Below are 18,781 nucleotides of genomic sequence, written 5' to 3' on the forward strand. Positions count from 1 at the left end.
AACTTAATGTGATTGTATTTCAACAAAGTTTATTGATTTGTATACAATTTATTACATATGGCCCACGAAAATGAGAGAGAGAGAGAGAGAGAGAGAGAGAGAGAGAGAGAGAGAGAGAGAGAGAGAGGGTGCTTATATAGCCACCATTCTCTATAAGCACCAAACATTTTCTCTCCACAATGAAGGTGCTTATTAATTCCGGTGCTAAATAGGCGAAGCACCCACCATTGTGGATGCTCTAAGTATTTATAACAAAGCATATTAGCCAACGATGCAGCCTACAATGGTTAGTCTTTGCTTGTCTAACCTCGCGAGTGGCACGTGCTAATTCCCTTGTTAGTGGGATCGTGGTGTCTCGTGTTCGACTTTAGTCAGCTCTTCTCGAGCGTCGACAAGATCCTTGGTGCACACATCCACTGGATATTGTGCCTTCTCCCTCGCGTCATTGTCGAGTCTCGTTATGTTTTAAAGCAGTTTTGAGGTTTCAAAGATCCACATTATGAGTCAATGTCATCGAGAAAGAATCAGCTCCCTCGCATCAAGAATGAACCAGTCTCATATGAACCACATATAATCTAATTGAATCATATTATTTTGTTGAAGCAGTCTAAATTGAACCAAACTATATGCTTGTTTAGTCTTTGGATCAAATGACTCTACTTCCACACATAATAATTATATGCTTTGTATCACGGTGAGTGTGTTTGAATCACGACAACCCGCTATGATTTTTCATAAGCTATACTTTGTTACTTTTGCAAAATTAGGGCAGATTACCTAGATCATGACATACTCGTCATGATATCAAACATATGATTGCTATTACACTTGACTAGATCACCAAATTAGTCTACGACTTTTTAGAACGCTCTTAAAATATTTATTATAACTGTTTGCTATTATGAAAATATTTGTGAAACAGTATGGGCTTGAATACCGAGTGCTTGAAAAACAAATTTGAAGTTCAAGAGTTTGGTTGACAAGACATATTTTTTAGCTTATAACTTGAAATTTTATAAGTCCTTATGATATGACTAAAAAATACACGTTTGATAACCGCTTGTTTCTCATAAACATATAGCTTATTTTCACTATGTTTTTTCTATAAACTAATTCAAGTATCTTATAGCTAAAAGCTTATAATATTTTATTTTAATTTTACTCTACAATCTTAATTAAAAAAATTAAACATTGATAAATTTAGCTTTTCATGTCATTTCATATTTATATTTATAAACCAGTTATAAATTGTTAATTTTACCCAAACATAGCCCAAACGAGCCCCTACTCCTCTCTCTCTCACTCACCGAAAAAACCCCTACCTAGCCTAGCCTCCCCCTCCATTGTGTTCTCCTTCTAGAAAAGTCTCCCCTCTCTCTGAGTTTCTTCATCCTCTCTTGCGAGAGTCAGTGTTTTGATCGAGTTGATTACAATCCATCCATATCCACCATGTTCATTGTAAGTTCATCATCAACTCCTAAATTAATCATTTCAACTTATTATTATTTCTATTATTTCGGGGTAATGAAATAATGGTGATATTATAGGAATTAGATGCTCCTGCGAGTGTGAAGAAGCAATTGGCCAAATTGTTTGGGGAAGCTCTCAAAGCAACTCTGCCCACTCAATCCGATGCCATTGTCCCATTAATTGATGCATGTGTTGCAAAAAATGGTATCAAACCTGCTGATTATCAATGGTATATTTCAAAAGCTATTCACAAATAAGCGCTTAATTAAGCTCTTTATCCAAACACCCACTTATTTGTTTTTTAAATTCATTCATTCTTGGCGCAGTAATAATGCAATGAGTCTTTTTGCTAAGATTAAAGGGAAGCAACAGGAGTTCACAAATCCACGTTCACTTGGAGAGGGCATTATGAGAAATCTCCCTTCATCACAAATGGTAGAATCGTGCTCTGTTGCCGGTCCTGGATTTGTCAATATTGTCTTATCAAAGAACTGGATAGCACAGGTCATTCATTCATTCATTCAATTTCTATTTCTAGGCTAGTGTCTCCCTAGTGTGTTGTTTGGATCATGCAATTAACAGAATAAAATTCCTCCTGCAGAGATTACAGAGGATGCTTACCGATGGTATTGATTCATGGGCACCTCGACTTCCAATCAAGAGGGTTATGGTTGACTTTTCCTCACCCAATATAGCAAAAGAAATGCATGTTGGTCACCTCAGGTCAACCATTATTGGGGACACACTTGCACGCATGCTTGAATTTTGCCAGCCTGAATGTTTGATCCGCAGAAATCATATCGGTGACTGGGGCACTCAGGTAGATTTAACCTCTAAAGTACATTATGTTTATACCGAGTTAGATTTTTTATGCTATTTCTTGTGTTGTGACTGGTGAAATTGCTATACAGTGTCAAAGCTAGGATTTTTTTATTTTTATTTTTTCATTTGTAACCATTTTTCTTTGGGATATGATTTTCTTTGTTCAGAACCTTATGTCTTTGGGTGATTCCTTTGCAAAAATCATTTAATTTCTAGTTGTATTTGGGACCAATGGCTGATGTAAGTTGGTTTTTTAACTGCTTATGCGATTGAGAATATACTCCATTCATCCAAATTAAACGAAGTCGTGCTGCTGTACCTGCCTACAAAGAAAATAGTTTACACACTGAACTATTTCAATTGCCACCAAAATAACAATGTTTGCTTATGACATATTTTCTTGAGTTATAGAACATTCATTCTATTACGAAGAATCTCATTTTGGCATTGTAGCATATGTCTTAAAGTCCATGCATTGATTTCGCAGTTCGGGATGCTGATTGCATACCTCTTTGAGAAATTTCCAAACCCAGAAGATGTTAATGAATCTGATATTGGAGATCTACAGGTGAGATAACATGTGGAAATGAACTTCATACCAGTTTTCATAGGTAGGTGTTTATTCATATGTTGGTCGGTAATTTTGGTTCAGGTCTGACGTTGTGTCTAGTTAACCAGCTGCATGGTTGTTATCATTGAATTGTATGCAAGTAGTAACTATGCGTTTTTAGATATCTAGTCTAGGAATTAATTTGTTATAAAGGCCACAATACCTCAATAGATAATATAAGCTACTACTTTCCCATGAAACAGCCAACAGCCTTGAAAAGATAAGTAATTGATTTTGTTGACAGGTATTGCTTTAATACTGTGTTCCCATTTTTTTAATTAGAAAGATGTCAAGGTGTGAACTCTGAAATAAAGGTTATGGCCTATGTTTGACCATAGATACTAGTTATTATTAGTATAAATGAACAATCAACCTTGAAGTGGCAATGTTTATTGGTCTTATAGATAGCATTTTATGTTTTGATTGTTATTTAGCTTTGATGGTAAATTATTTTACTTATTCTGAAATTATTGGAGTTGGGTGCATTTTTAGGCATTCTATAAGGCCTCAAAATTGAGGTTTGATAGTGATCCTGCTTTTAAGTTAAATGCACAGCAGTCAGTGGTCAAGCTCCAGGTAAATTTTACTTCAAGTTTTTCGTTTCATTTTTATTTCTTTCTGCCCCCTGTTTGCAAGGTCATTGCCCACGCGGAATTGGTTTTACATTTTTTGTCTGCCTGAATTTTGATTTCAGGGAGGGGATCCCAAGTATCGGACGGCATGGGAACAAATTTGCGATGTTAGTAGGACTGAATTTAACAAGGTCTATCAACGCCTTGGAATTCGTTTGGAGGAAATGGTAAGGGTTCTATTTTTATCTGTATCTCCCATGTGGAATTTCTCATCTCTTCCTTTTCTTTTAATTTATGCTTTGTTTGGTTTGAAAAAGAAAGTGAAAGTAAAGAATGTAAAAGGAACGAAAGTGAATGCAAAGTGAGATGATTTTTTAATTGTTTGGTATAAGCGATAGTAGAGAAAAGTGGGAGGAAAGAAAGATATGCATTTAATAAATGACATAAATACCCGTGCATAAAAAATAGAAGATGTTGTTTTATTTTTACAATATATTATCATATGATAAATAGAAGTCACCATATTGACGATCCCACTTGGTGAGATAAGATGGTTGTTGTTGTTGTAGAAGTGACCGTATTCATTTTTAGAAAAAAGAAAGAAAAAATGACAGTATGAAATGAAAATATAAAATTGATAAGACAGAGGCATGCATGATGCCATGTGAGAGAAGCAGCTAATTTGGAAAAGAGACGTAACCGTGAAGCATAATAAATGCTACAAGGAAAGGACCAGTCTGTCCTTTTATTAAATTGTATGTCTATTCCATGATTTCCTTACTGATTTATGAGGAAAGGTTTTTGCAAGTGGGAGCACCAAAACCATGGTTTCTTTCCTCTCTGACAGAGAAACCAAACGAGGGATGCCCACTTTTCTATAAACTTTCCATCCTATTATTTATCCATTCACTTTCCCTAGAAACAAACAATGTCTTAGGGTGTGTTTGGATTGAGGGTTTAGGAGGGGAAGGGAGGGGAGGGTTTACTTTTCTTTTTTAAATTACAGACTATATAACATGTTTTTCTAAAATAAATTAAGTGTGATTGAAGTATTATATGATTGTTTATCGTGTTAATATGTTAACTTTTTAAAAAACATTTTGTAGTGTATGTAATTTAAAAATGAAAAGTAAACCCTCCCCTCCCTTCCCCTCCTAAACCCTCAATCCAAACACACCCTTAGTGTTGGGTCTCTTAGAATTCTATGTGTGCCTTATATATGTTTCGTTTTGTTGAAATGCTGTCTGTTGTTAGTGTGGCTTTTATTGAATGCGTAGTGGCTTTGATTATGTGTTTTAGCCAATTATAACATTTTCTATCTAGTATATTGTGTCTTTTTCCTTGTTCTGTGACGGCAATATGTTTGGCTGGTTGCTTGAATTTGCATCAGGGAACTATGCGATATCTAACTCACATATAAGCTTGTTGGTTTTTTCTGTTTGAATTCTATTCTAAGTTTAAGTAGACTGATGTAATTATTATGTCTTCTCTATTTGCTCGATTGCATGTATATAGCAAGTGTAGCAACAAAAAAAAATTGGTCAGTGTAGCATTAAATTGGATAATGCATATAGTGTAGCATTAAATTGATCAAATATCTTTAATTTATGTTGTATTCATGACATATTTTTATTTTATTAAATAATAGTGACATGTTTTACTTTGTACTGATTGGTTATATATTTGGCCACAGCCAGAGAGCTTCTTCAATCCATTAATCCCTCCAACTTTGGAGAAACTGGAGAAATTAGGGCTGATTGAAGAAAATGATGGTGCTCGTGTGATATTTGTTGAGGGTGTAGACATACCACTAATTGCTGTGAAAAGAGATGGTGGCTACAACTACTTTTCAACTGATCTAGCATCACTTCGGTTAGTTTAGTTATATTTTTTTTTGGATATCTTGAAATTTGTGACGTGAGTCACACGAATATTCAAATTCTGTTATCAATTAGTCAAAATTAGTTTATCTTGGTGTGACCTTTGGTGGTTTGGGGATTGCAGTAGAAAACATATAGAAGTACTAATAAGAAGAGTATGTGATAGGTTAGGTGAAGGTCGAAGGGTGCTCCAATAGTTAGACTTAGAGGGAAAATACAAAGGAAAAATGTATCATTAATTATCACCAAGCATTTAGATTTAATTGGTTTGCTACCAGAATGATTTTGTGATAGGATGTCGTGTTTGCTTTGTGTAACTGGTCTCAGGTAGGAAAGAGGCTTTTATGATTGTTTCTATATATACACTGTATTTTCTTGAAAAGTTGGTGTACATGTTTCTCTATTTGCATGTATTTTTATCCGAGTATGCAACAGGAAATAGAAGATAAACTGTTTGGGTTACCTTAACCACTTGAACTTTGCAGGTATCGTCTGAATGACGAAAAGCTTGATTGGAATATATATGTTACAGATGTTGGTCAGTGGCAACATTTTGACATGCTTTTTAAGGTATGTCCCAATTAGTGCTACTGATACTGCAATGAGTTTAAATGTCTGACATCCCTTTTGGTTTTTCTATCAGGCCTTTAGGCGTGCAGGGTGGCTTCCAAAGGATCCAAATGAATATCCAATATGCACTCACATAGGTTTTGGTCTTGTTCTTGGCGATGATGGAAAACGATTTCGGAGTCGCAGCAGCGAGACTGTTCGATTAGTTGATTTACTTGATGAAGCTAAAAGGCGCTGTAAAGTTGCTCTTCTTGAACGTGGTAAAGTACCAGTTGCCTATTGCAATTTTTATTTCTTCCTTCATGCAAACCAGAATCAAAGAAATGAAGTTACTGTTTGTTGAAGATCTATGAAACTATCAGATTGGACGGTTAACCTTCTAAATCCTATGTTCATCTAGATAATGCTAAAGATTGGACGGAGGAAGAGATTGAGAAAACATCAGAGGCAATTGGATATGGGGCTGTTAAGTAAGTTCTTTATCTCAATAATGTTTTCCCATAATGACCAACATGCTTTCCAGCAATATGTAATTAGCTTTATTGTAGACATACTTTATTGAGTTAAATTGGAACCAGATGTATTGTCTTACTAGTTCCTGTTTACTGAATTTTAAAAGTTTATGTGTTACTTTTCATTCTGCTCTAATGTTCCGAATCTGGCTGGTATATACTTTCTTTACTTTGAGGTTTAGAAAATGTGTTCTAACTATCATACAGTTAAACAAGATTTTCTAACCGGCAATTAGTTTAATTAGATACTACCTCTTTCCCTTATTATAAGCTCCTTTTGCCAAATTCACATGTATTGAAAAAAACAGGTAGTCTATCCAATGTGTCTATTTTGTGTAGAGGTTCCTAAAATACCCTTCGTATATGAGTGTGTTCAACTCTGACTTCTTGTCTGCTAAGACAATTAGTAGTATTAATTATGGATATATTTGAAAACAATAATAAATGCATTTAGTTTTGGGGGGGGGTGGGGTGGGTGGGCTGGGGTAGCTCAATTGGTTTGAGCTAAGGGAAAAGGAGTTGGAGGTCCTGGGTTCAAACTCGGACGAAGGAGAAGATATTAATCTAGCAAACTAACTACTAACATTTTCCATTCAAAAAAATAATAATAAATGTATTTAGTAATTTGAAATGGAGATTATATTTAAGGATACTTTTTTCTTTCAAAGAAGGCTTAAATTTGGGGATTGAGGTAGTTAAAAGCCAAAGCACGGGTTGCTTTTTTTTTCCCTCTCATGCTAAATGTTCCCCATTTATCAGGATTGCTTTTTGTCTCAAATGACTCAACATATGGTTTTGGTTTGACTTTACAACATTTCTGTTGTCTGCTTATGCCTCTGTTCTTGGAATGTTGAATGAGCTGCAAACTTGTTACCCATCATGTTCATGCTTTGCAGATATGCTGACTTGAAGATCAACAGAACAACAAATTACACTTTCAACTTTGATCAGATGCTTAATGATAAGGTGCATATATTGTTATCAACTTACAATAAAAAAGCTTGTAGATTTTATAGCCATTATTGATGCCCCCCACTCCCCAGACCTGTCCTGCTCCCCTCTCACAGAAAATATTTATGAAGTCTAAAGCTAAAAAATTTGATCCTTTTGATTTACAATTGCTGTCAGAACTGCTAAAAAACATCTTTTAACAAATGTTGAGCCTGTTCTTCGTCCCCCATGAAACCTACTAATGTAATATCATAGATGTCTCACCTTTCTAAGCTTTTTGTCCAACAGGGAAATACCGCTGTTTATTTGTTGTATGCACATGCTAGGATCTGTTCCATTATCAGGAAATCTGGTAAAGACATAGAAGAACTAAAAAAGGTAAGCTTTTCTAATTTCTGTGATGACATTAGAATTATTGGAAAAGTTCATTTAATTGCTTTTTGTTTCATATAATGTTAAACATATATGTATTGTACCTAGGTTTTATGAGTAGATCATGGTTGACTTGATATGAGTCAATTAAGCACTCATCTATTATGATTGTAATATGATTCAGTAATGCATTTTTGTTTATACATATATAATAGTATGCTGGCTAACAATTTTATATGCTTCATATCTTGTTTACCAACTCGTGACAGAATGGTAATTTGGTGTTGGAGCATGAAGACGAGCGTACATTGGGTCTTCATTTACTGCAATTTACTGAGGTAAAGTGAAACATTTTTTTCATGAGATTTGTACCTTGCATGTTACACTTGTAGTGTTTTACTTTGTCAATCTGGGTCCATCTTCTTTAAGAAAAAACTGATGCGTTATATTATTAAGCAGCTATAGGTTTGCGCGTCCGTGACGATATAGATATATTACAATCCAAAAAACATATGCACTGACGTGAGTTTTTTTATCTTTCAGGTTTTTGTGGAGTCATGCTCGAATTTATTACCAAACATGTTGTGTGAATACCTGTATAATTTGGCCGAAATCTTCACAAAGAAATTTTATTCTAGTTGTCAGGTATCGAAAGTTATAATTTTTTCTGTATGAATTTGAATGCCCTCACTATTTCTATTTTCTGTGTATTAATTTGAATGCCTTTGTCAGGTTGTTGGGTCGCCTCAGGAAACTAGTAGACTCCTTTTATGTGAAGCAACACTTGTTGTGATGAGACATTGCTTCTATCTCCTTGGAATTGATCCAGTTTACAAGTTATGACCCACCATCTCAATGAGGAGTTCAAGATCAAGTTTTTTGGAACAGACTTTTACATTTAGTGCATAGAAGTGTAGGAACTTCTAATATGAAATTTTTTGTTCAAGAATCACTACCTCTTCTGTTTTGTTTTTTGTATTCCAAGGTGAAATTGGAAAATAGTTAGAGCATCTATACTAATTTTACTGACAAGGCCCCTTGAAATTTTCAGTTTATGAGGAAACGATTTGTTTTCAACTGATTGCAGATCTTTAAAAAATGTACTAACTTTAAAAAAATGTACTAACTTTTTAAGGTCCAATTTTATTTTATTTTAATTGTGAAACGTCAACTAAATTAAGTTTTATGTAAAAGATGTTCAGTAAAAACATTTAAGAAGTTTATTATGGTCTATGTTTGTGGATTCATACTAAATAGAGTACAAAATCTACTTCCAGCATCATGGGTCATCTAAAACTATACCCAGTGAGTTAGAACGAAATGCTTTAGAGCACCTTCATTGATGAACTCTACTCGAAGGTATTTTATGGATTCCATTGAGCCATGTCATGTTGAAGTAAGTCACTCATTTTTTGTTTCAATGGTATGGGTTACCACAATTTTACCCCAGCTATTAATATTTTATTCAAAGTGTCATTGAACTCGTTAAAGTAACAAAAATATTACTAAAAACATATATTATTAAAAAAAGTAACAGAAATATTGTTTTGTAGTCAAAGTGTCACATTGAAGTTCCGTCGTTGAACGCAAGGTATCGACAAGCTGATTATAATGACTAATTTGAGATTCACTTACGGTCAGGAATGAATTACAATTTGTTAGGTTTTATCTGGTATTTAAATTCGTAAAATTTAGCTTCTATAAAATACTTGTAAGATTCGTCCACAAGATTTAATTCAAATGGCAATACATATTTTTTTAGGTTTGAAACATTCTTTAGGGATTGAGCTCAAGACCTCATGGTTGTGCTTGTAAGTTTTAGTGGTGTTTGTCATTTTTTTTTCAAACCAAAAAAAAAAAAAATTCCTCAATTATGAAAGTCTCAAAATTTATCATGAAAACATATATTTTAAATTCATTCTTTTTATTGAGTAAAATTCATACTCATAACATTTTGAAAATAGATCTCGACGGTGAAATGTGTATAAATTTAATTCAATAAAAAAATAAATGTTAAAAGAGTTCTAGAAGTGTTTTTGACATTTTTCTTCTAAAATATTGCAGTGTTCCTCTCAGAAAAAATATTTTAGTGTTGATGCGACTCAAAATTAATCTCATAAAATTACATTATTACAAAAAAATAATTATTCCTGTGCAAGATATTTGGTGGACCCCAGACACACATGCAAGTTTCATTTTGATTTATAGGAACCTCAAGCTTGGGTTCTTCATCATTCTTACTTACTTCATTCACTTTCCTTTGTCAAAGAAAGGCTAGAAAATTCTAAAAAGTTTTTACCTTTTCCCCTTCTCCTGGGTTGGAGGGAGACAAACACAGAACCTAACAGAATCTGCATGCATGCACTGTAAGTAACTAATCCCACAACATTAACATGCCATGTTGTATTCATTTGTCTTTTTGCATGTCTTTTTTTTTTTCATCATTCACAAATCCCACTCTCCCAACATAATTGCATGTCTTGTGAAAACCACGAAAGCAAGATCTCTATAGTCTCTAGCAAGCACAATAAGCTAGGTTATAGTTCATTTTTAAGTTGGTATGACTAAAAAATACTCGTTTGGTAACTTTCCTTTTCTCTCGAGGTTAAAATTTATTTTTACTAGCTTATACTGTTTTTTTTTATAAGCGACTTCAAATAGCTTAAAGCTTATACCATAATTTTTTTTTTTTTTTTACATATTGATTAAATAATTTTTTATGTTATTCTATATTTATAAGCTAGTTCAACATTAATTTTATCAAACAATACAAATTCAATTAGCTACCTTGTTCTTGTCAGCTAGATTATCAATTACCTGCTATTTTTTTTTTTTTTTTTTTACCAAACGGAGCCTAATGAACATATTATTTTTGGCAATGCACATAACATATTTTTAATTTTGTTTATTTCTACTGCATGCATGATGTTGTTGTTTTCGTTTTCCCATTTTTTATTATTGAAGTTGAAACGTCTGCTTTGGAGTGATTGTTTGATTATCTAGGATTTTCTTATTGTAACCTTCTGTTTTCTTCCCAGGATATGAAGTAGTTTACACTGCTTCCAAGGCTTTGTGTAGTTCAATAACGATTATTTAAGGCTTCTAACATGTCAAACTGTTTATTTGACTCTGAATCTGATTACGATGACGAACCTGTGAGAGGAAAGAAGTTATTGTCAACTTTCAATTTGGGAATATGTAGTAGTAACTCTGATGGTTCTGTTCAGAAGAGGCTTACTACACTTCCAATTAAGAGGCCTTTTGATGATAACAACAATTCCTTCCACACTTCGGTTAAGAAGCCAAAGGTGTATGTGAGGAGGTTGGTCGATAGACCATTTTCCGTGAGGATGAAGGAGAACATAAAGAGAGAATTTGATATGGTTGCAGTTTTGATCAGGAATTGCGAAAGAATGAAGAACGTGGAGGAGCTGAAATTGCAATCCCTTGAGAGAGATGTTAAGGAGCGCTCCAACGAGCTTTTAAACAAGAAAAAGCAAGTTGGTTGTGTCAGAAGAATTAGTCAATATTACACTAAAATGCAGAGCAAAATTGAAAAATGTGTTAAAGATCTTGAAGAAAAGGAAGCACCGGTGTGTTTAATTGAGGACTTGATTAAAAATTACAAGCATGAGCTCAAGAAAAATGAGATAGAACTTCGTAAAATCGAGGCTAACAACGATAAAGATGGTGGAAGGAAGAGGAGCTCGAGACTCTTGCGCAAAAAAATTGATAAATCTAGTAAGGAAATTAAGACCAAAGAGGAAGAGTTTGATGCTTTGAAAATATTTGTTAGTGGTAAAATAGAAGAATTACAGTCAGAAATGTGTAAGTTATCAAAAGTAATGGACAAGAGGAACAAGAGGAGGACTGATCAGCATGATCAAATGAAAGACTTTGAGTCAATGAAGAAGCAATTTGAAGATCGGGTTACGGAGCTTGATTCCAAAGAGAAGCAATGTGACCGGTGGCTAAAGGAGCTTGATTCAAACGAGAAACACTTTAAAGTACAAGCGAAGGAGTTGGAGTCGAAGCAAGAGAAATTTGAAGGTCGAGTGAAGGAGATTAAATCAAAAGAGGAGGCATTTGAAGGTCGGGTGAAGGAGTTTGAATCAAAAGAGGAGGAATTTAAAGTCCAAGTGAAGGTACTTGAAATAAAAAAAAGCATTTTGAAAGCCAGGTAAAGGAGCTCGGATTAAAAGAGAAGCTATTTGAAAGACGGGTAAATGAGTTCGAATCAGAAAAAAAGGATCTTAAAAGGCAAGAGAAGGAGCTAATTTCAAAGGAGGAGCAATTTGAAGGTCGAGTGATGGAGTTGAAATCTAAAGAGGAGAAATTTCAAGGCCAAGTAAAGGAGCTGGAATCGAAAAAGAAGCATCTTGAAAGGCAAGTGAATGAGCTAAATTTAAAGGAGAAGCAACTTAAAAGTTGGGTAAAGGAGGTTGAATCAGAAAAGAAGCATTTTGAAAGCCAAGTGAAGGAACTCAAATCAAAAGAGAAACAATTTGAAGGACGGGTGAAGGAGATAGCGTCAAAAGAGCAACAACTTGAAGACCATGTAAATGCAATTGAATTGAAAGAGCACGAATTTAAAGGCAAATTGAAGGAGCTTGAATTAGAAAAGAAGCATCTTGAAAGCCAAGTGAAGGATCTCAAATCAAAAGAGAATCAACTTGAAGGTCGAGTGAAGGAGTTTGAATCAAAAGAGGTGAACTTTGATGACCGGGTGAAGGAGCTCGGTACAAAAATGAATGATTTTGAAAGCCGAGTGAAAGAGCTAGGTACAAAACAGAAGTTTTTTGAAAGTCGAGTGAAGGAGCTCGGATCGAAATTGAAGCAATATCCAGGACGAGTAAAGGAGTTTCGATCAGAGGATGAGGAATTTAAAGGCCAAGTGAGAGAGTTTAAATCAAAAGACAAGGACTTTGAAGGCCGCGTAAGGGAGTTTGAATCAAAAGAAGAGGAATTTGAACTAAATCGTTGGGAACTGCAACTGAAGGAGCTAAAATCAAAACAGAATCAATTTGAAGGGCAACTGAAGGAACTTGAGTTAAGCGACAATCAATATGAAACATTAATAAAATCTTTTGAAGAGGAAATTGAATCAGGTAAATGTTTTACATCATCTAGTTTAATGAGACAATTTCATTTCAACCTGATATGATGACATTGGTTGTTACTTCTAGTATAAAATAAAATGATATATCTATCATCCATGCATTCCAATCTAGGAGAGAGGTTACATTCTTTCATATTATATTATATTTTTTAAAATTCCTATTGGCATGTTGATTTTCCGTTCATCTTTCACAGAAGATCATCCAAGTCCTGCCATTGATGGAAGAAGCTTGCAGTTGCTCCCAGTTGAACAGACTGATGAACTTGAGTCACGTGGAAATGGCATTCTAGTCAATCTTCTAACATCCTCAGATCCATCAAAAGATGTTCTGGATATAATACAGAACCTGGATATAATACAGAACCGCATCATTCCACAGTGTAAGGGAGACAATGTTGTAACTATTAATGGTAGCCACATTGTTCTGCTTGAACAACTAATGAGAATCTCACCACATATCAAACCTCATGTACAAGAAGAAGCATTGAAACTAGTCCTCAATTTGAAAGCGTACATTAGTGAAAATACTGAAAATTCCGTGGGGGTTCTTGGTTATCTGCTCCTTATGTCAATTTATGGATTGGTCCCTTATTTTGATGAAGATGAAATTTTGAAGTATTTTGGATTTGTTGCTCAGCACAAAATAGCGGTAGAGCTGTTTGGAATGATGGATTTGACACATAAAATTTCTGGTATGTTAGCTTAAAATGTTTTGATCATACACTAGTATCTCCTTTCTTGTTTTTCTGTACATTTGAGCCATTATACTTATTTTCATCTCACTTTGAAGTGTAAGTTACTTCAAGTGGTAATCAAATGTGTGAATATTTGTTGGTAGGAAATTGAATTGATATTAGATTGGCTTCATCCAGTAGATGTAAAAGTTTAATTTTGTTCCTTCCAATAGTCATATCTCCTTTGTTATGAGAAAATTTGCATTTTTGTCTAATGCTGTGAAAATGAAATAGACTTCAAATATATATCTCTTTTATTAGTCTTTAAATTTGGAAATGATTTGTTGTTTTGTTAAAGACAAATTTGTAACGGAAAAAGTCCAATTAAAATTGGCAGTTGCAAGTAGTCAGTGTTGTTAGATAGCAGCGCCATGGTCGCATTCCGCCATGGAGTGACAGATTTTTTTAAAACAGCCATAGGAAATTCGTAAAGGAATGCCCACCATGGTCGCATTTGGTTGATATTTTAAATGGTTTGAGATGTTCTCATTTCTTCCCCCACTTATTTTGAGATGTATTCAGCTCATGAAGTGAAGTTTTCTCGCACCTTGCAGATTTTGTTCAGAATCTTATCGATAACCAGCAACATGTTGAAGCTGTTAGATTCATTTGTGCTTGTAACATTACCAACAAGAATCAATCATCCGTTGATCTCTTGCGAGAACTTGTGCAGTGGGCAAAAGTGATTTCTGAGAGCAACTGCACGAAAACCAACTCCATTGAAATCAAGGTTCGTATTTCTTATTCAAATTCCATTCTATTTTATGATACATTCCATTTTCATGCACCTGCATGTTAGTTATAAATAAGTTGGATGTGAATTCAGGATAAAGCAAGAGACCAAGAAATTGCTAGTCTGGAGACCATTCTACTGTGTGTTTCGGATAACAATATAGAATCTGTGGATTTATTTGACCAGATTCAAGGTAGAATTCTTGAGCTAAACAGACAGAAAGGCAAACAGCGTTTGAATTTGGAGGTAGGGTCATCTTCCAAATGTTAAATGTGCAAAGAGAAATTATATTTTGACATCTAAAACATCTTCCAACGTCGTATTTTGATATGGTTTTGATTTGTATATAGTTGTTTCTCTCCTTAGATCAAACAAACATTAACTCTGGAAGTATTTTGTAAGGTGTCCGACGTAGATGTCCTTTTTTTTTGTGTCAAGATAACTATGCTTATGTGCTGATGTATTAACAGGATTCTGTCTTGCTCATCTCCATGCAAATGACATGGAGATGATTAATCATTTCTATCTTGCATGCTTATTTACTATCCTTTGAATTTAAATTTTAATTTATATATGTTCAAATTATCTTTCCATAATCCTGCTTATCCTATTTGACAGTCCTACCCTATATTATGTGCTAATGTTTTTATACAAGGTTTAATATTTTGTTCAATTTAATTTGTACTATATTATTTTGACATATAAATATATAATGATACGTAGGTAATAATTAGACAATTAAAATAATTACACTTAATCAAATCATACGGGTTTCTATAGCGGAAATTGCACTCGTCTCCCTTAAGTTCTTTTTAAATGTCACTCACACCCCCTCCTTTATGATTCCTGGACAAGCTTGTTTGTAATGAATTGATCACCATGAAGATAGATTATGAAGGGCAATACCATTCTACAATACTATAAGGACACGGACACGCTTACTTGTTACTATGAGTAAGAAGGATGGGAATAAATGTTTTCATGTTTGTCATAAAGAAATTTATTCCCAGCAACAAAGTTATAAAGATTTTTAAAATCTACTAAGTAGCAAGGGGTAGATAGACAATTTCACACGTTATCATATGAACTAAATGAATACAAGACAAAATCTATTATTCAAGAACGAAAAACCTCCCACTGAGAGGATAGAGGTGGTCTCAGAAAGAAGAAAAGCTTTTGTAATAGCTCAGTAGCACACCATGGCCAAGGTTGGAATTATCACTCATTGCACATTATTCTGTTGAGATACCAAATAAAAAGAAAAAGAAAACTAGGATTGATTATCATGGGGTGTTGAAACCCAAGATATTCAACTGCATCATCTTTCATGTTTCGGAGACTCTTCTAGCAGCAGGGATTGTTTTCTTGCACAAGCCAAGATTGTTTTGTCAGCAGCGACAAAGAATGACGCAACAGATACTGCAAGTAAAACAACCAAAAACCACTATATTATCAAAATTAGAATTTCATACATAACATACATTTTAAATACAGTTAGTAATTAAGAACAAGTTGTAACTTGTAAACCAAGTAATAAGATTCAAGTGATTAATGAATTTTATCTAAGGTTGAATTTTTTTAGATGATATAGAATTTGTTAGATTTTACTGAACTTCCAACCAAACTCTCGATTAGTTGAGTCTGTATCGTCCGTGGAATCAAATCGTTAGCTAAAAAGAAGTTGCAGTAATACAAACAACGCCGAAATGATACTTTTACTCCTATAATTAAATTTGGTGGCATTTTTTTCTTGAAGTTCTCTGACTTTGATAACATATAACTGATCAGTAATCGAAGTGCTCTTGTAACACAAATTTAAGTTGAGATCGCACCGGCAGATATGATAAGCGCCTGAGCAGTATAATTGAGGTTTGCCTTTGCCCATGGAATCATCCGAACTGCAACCAACTGTGAATTTTCTAAAGCTTAACATTAAAAAAAGGGTTAATACATTTTTACCCCCTGTAATATAGGCGAGTTCCGGTTTTCCCCCCTGTAAAAAAGATTCTTTCGATTCCAACCCTGAAATATGAAGATTCCGTCGAAAACACCCCTGGTCAAATCTGGCACACGCCAGGTGCTGATGTGGCGCGCCACGTCATCTTTTTTGATGACGTGGCACGCTGACTGTATAATTATTTTTATTTTTTTAATAAGGACACGTGGCATTTCCTTATTTTTAATAAAAAAAAATATTTTTTTAATTAAAAAAATATTTTTTTTAAGTTTTTTTAAAAAAAATTTTAAAAAAAATAAAAAAATACTTAACAAATAAAAAAAATGAAAAAAAATTCTGGAAAAAAATAAAAAAATACATAAAAATGAAAACAAAATTATGGAAAATTTTAAAAATAAAAAGTAAAATCTGGAAAAATTAAAAAAATGAAAACATTATGGAAAAAATTAATAAATTTTGAAAAATTCATATTTCCAGATTTTTTCAATACCGGAAAAATGAAAAAAAAATAATATTTTTTTTCGGAAAATACTTGTCATTCAACCGTATAACATGATTTATATACCGGTGTCAATCAATATACATTGTATCCTGTTATTCGGACATGGTTTTTATAAATATGAATAATCTTCAAATTTTTGAAAATGACCAATCTTGAAATTTTTGAAAAAAGATTAATCATATTTACAAAAACTAAATTTTCGAAAAAAAAAAAGATAAAAAAAAATATGGTATTTGAGTCAAACATAATTCATATTTTTTTCGAAAAACATACAAACTGCTCAAAACATTTTTTATGTTAGTGTCTACTAGTTTCAATGGTATTTGAGTCAAACATAATTTATATTTGTTTTACTATTTGAACTTCTACTATTTAAATATTTTTTTCGAAAATTCATATTTTATTATCTTTTTTTTTCGAAAATTTAGTTTTTGTAAATATGATTAATCTTTTTTCAAAAATTTCAAGATTGGTCATTTTCGAAAATTTTAAGATTATTCATATTTATAAAAACCATGTCCGAATAACAGGATACAATGTATATTGATTGACACCGGTATATAAATCATGTTATACGGTTGAATGACAAGTACTTTCCGAAAAAAGATATGATTTTTTTTTCATTTTTCCGGTATTGAAAAAATCTGGAAATATGAATTTTTCAAAATTTATTAATTTTTTCCATAATGTTATCATTTTTTTAATTTTTTCAGATTTTACTTTTTATTTTTAAAATTTTCCAGGTTTTTGTTTTCATTTTTATTAATTTTTCCAATTATTCGGTATTTTTTTATTTTTTTCCAGAATTTTTTTTCATTTTTTTTATTTGTTAAGAATTTTTTTCGTTTTTTTTATTTTTTTAAAAAAAATTTTAAAAAAAAACAGGGGGAAAACCGGAACTCGCCTATATTACAGGGGGGTAAAAATGTAATATCTCAAATGTAACAGATAAGGTTCATAAGTGTAGTTAAAAAAAAAAAACAGAAATTCTTTAAGGATCGAAAGACATTCATATGCTTCTTAACTAAGCTATCCATGGTTTTCTCAAATCCATAATTTTCTTAAAGTTTGTTACAGCCAAAAAAATATGTATTTTTAGTCAAGAAGCATATGAAAACGCACCTAAGTTTTGTCCATTAAAAGCTTACGTACAGTAGGCACGGTACTCGCCACACATCCGATGCCGGCTGCCTTGAATCCAGCACGCACACCTTCTGCATATTAAGAAAATGACAAACGGTAAAATTCATGTATATCAGAAAATATTGTGAATTCATGTAATCTATGCTAAAAAACAAATTAGCAATTTTATCCACACTATACCTATCACCTATGACTTGATTGATGAAAATCTTGGAAAATAGATTAACATGTTTATGAAGCAAATCATAAGCTTGAAACATACACTGATGAATAAGAAAATTAAAACTGGCTTGAAGTATATTATAAGAAAAATAGTAATTACCAGCTGTACATTGACTAGACCTCAACATCTTCTGCTCTTCTGCGGGAGAAGCAATCAGCAAACTTGTGTTTTTATTGGCAATCCACATGTCCCTCAGTTCTGATGGAATTCCCATTGCTTTCACTCACTTGATCATTAATTCAAACACACTCCGTTTCTCTTTCTCTTAAACCCTTTCCTCCTCTTCAAAATCAGATCTAAACTCAAGTATAAAAAAATTGGCTTGCTTGAGTTTGTATATATAAGATATCTATATTGAGAATGGTATCTGTATTATTGCTTGCCTCGGTTTGTATAAGATATTGATAATAGTTAATTGTATTATATTACTTCATTTGCATTATTAATATGTTAAAATAGTCTCTTAATTTATAAATCCTTAATCAATTTGGCCATTTTATTAGCAGAGCTTGTATGAAGTGTCAAAATAAGTTAAGATTTAATTAGAATTTTAATTAGAAGTCATACAACGTCTCTTTCCTTCCTTAGATGACTCTCTACTTCATTATTGT

The 18,781-nt window shown here is 33.1% G+C and overlaps 3 protein-coding genes across 4 annotated transcripts; 2 read left to right on the forward strand and 1 right to left on the reverse strand.

The window, feature by feature from the left end:
* Positions 1–1,261: 1,261 nt before the first annotated feature.
* Positions 1,262–8,836, forward strand: LOC146942779 (arginine--tRNA ligase, chloroplastic/mitochondrial-like). Of its 2 annotated transcripts, XM_085756858.1 has the most exons (16): positions 1,262–1,458; positions 1,548–1,699; positions 1,797–1,974; positions 2,072–2,290; positions 2,780–2,860; positions 3,395–3,478; positions 3,597–3,701; positions 5,168–5,346; positions 5,840–5,924; positions 5,998–6,184; positions 6,325–6,394; positions 7,333–7,402; positions 7,676–7,765; positions 8,029–8,097; positions 8,303–8,404; positions 8,492–8,836. In XM_085756858.1, the coding sequence occupies exons 1-16, from the start codon at positions 1,450–1,452 to the stop codon at positions 8,600–8,602; spliced, it is 1,791 nt and encodes a 596-aa protein (XP_085612984.1). In that variant the 5' UTR covers positions 1,262–1,449; the 3' UTR covers positions 8,603–8,836. The 2 variants fall into 2 exon arrangements, with proteins under 2 accessions (XP_085612984.1, XP_085612986.1); XM_085756860.1 differs by lacking the exon at positions 7,676–7,765.
* A 1,984-nt stretch (positions 8,837–10,820) lies between these two features.
* LOC146942780 (uncharacterized) lies at positions 10,821–14,812 on the forward strand. The gene is made up of 7 exons (XM_085756857.1): positions 10,821–11,069; positions 11,130–11,841; positions 11,925–12,467; positions 12,552–12,867; positions 13,073–13,570; positions 14,167–14,342; positions 14,439–14,812. The coding sequence occupies exons 1-7, from the start codon at positions 10,867–10,869 to the stop codon at positions 14,613–14,615; spliced, it is 2,625 nt and encodes an 874-aa protein (XP_085612983.1). The 5' UTR covers positions 10,821–10,866; the 3' UTR covers positions 14,616–14,812.
* Positions 14,813–15,329: 517 nt separating this feature from the next.
* LOC146942781 (early nodulin-93-like) lies at positions 15,330–18,585 on the reverse strand. The gene is made up of 4 exons (XM_085756861.1): positions 18,270–18,585; positions 17,957–18,018; positions 16,178–16,253; positions 15,330–15,764 (listed from the first exon to the last, which is right to left on the reverse strand). The coding sequence occupies exons 1-4, from the start codon at positions 18,382–18,384 to the stop codon at positions 15,664–15,666; spliced, it is 354 nt and encodes a 117-aa protein (XP_085612987.1). The 5' UTR covers positions 18,385–18,585; the 3' UTR covers positions 15,330–15,663.
* Positions 18,586–18,781: the final 196 nt, after the last annotated feature.

Source organism: Medicago sativa, chromosome 3 (assembly GCF_051527215.1).
Source record: "Medicago sativa cultivar Bolivia chromosome 3, Bolivia_mono, whole genome shotgun sequence".
In the NCBI taxonomy this organism is placed as follows: Eukaryota; Viridiplantae; Streptophyta; class Magnoliopsida; order Fabales; family Fabaceae; genus Medicago; species Medicago sativa.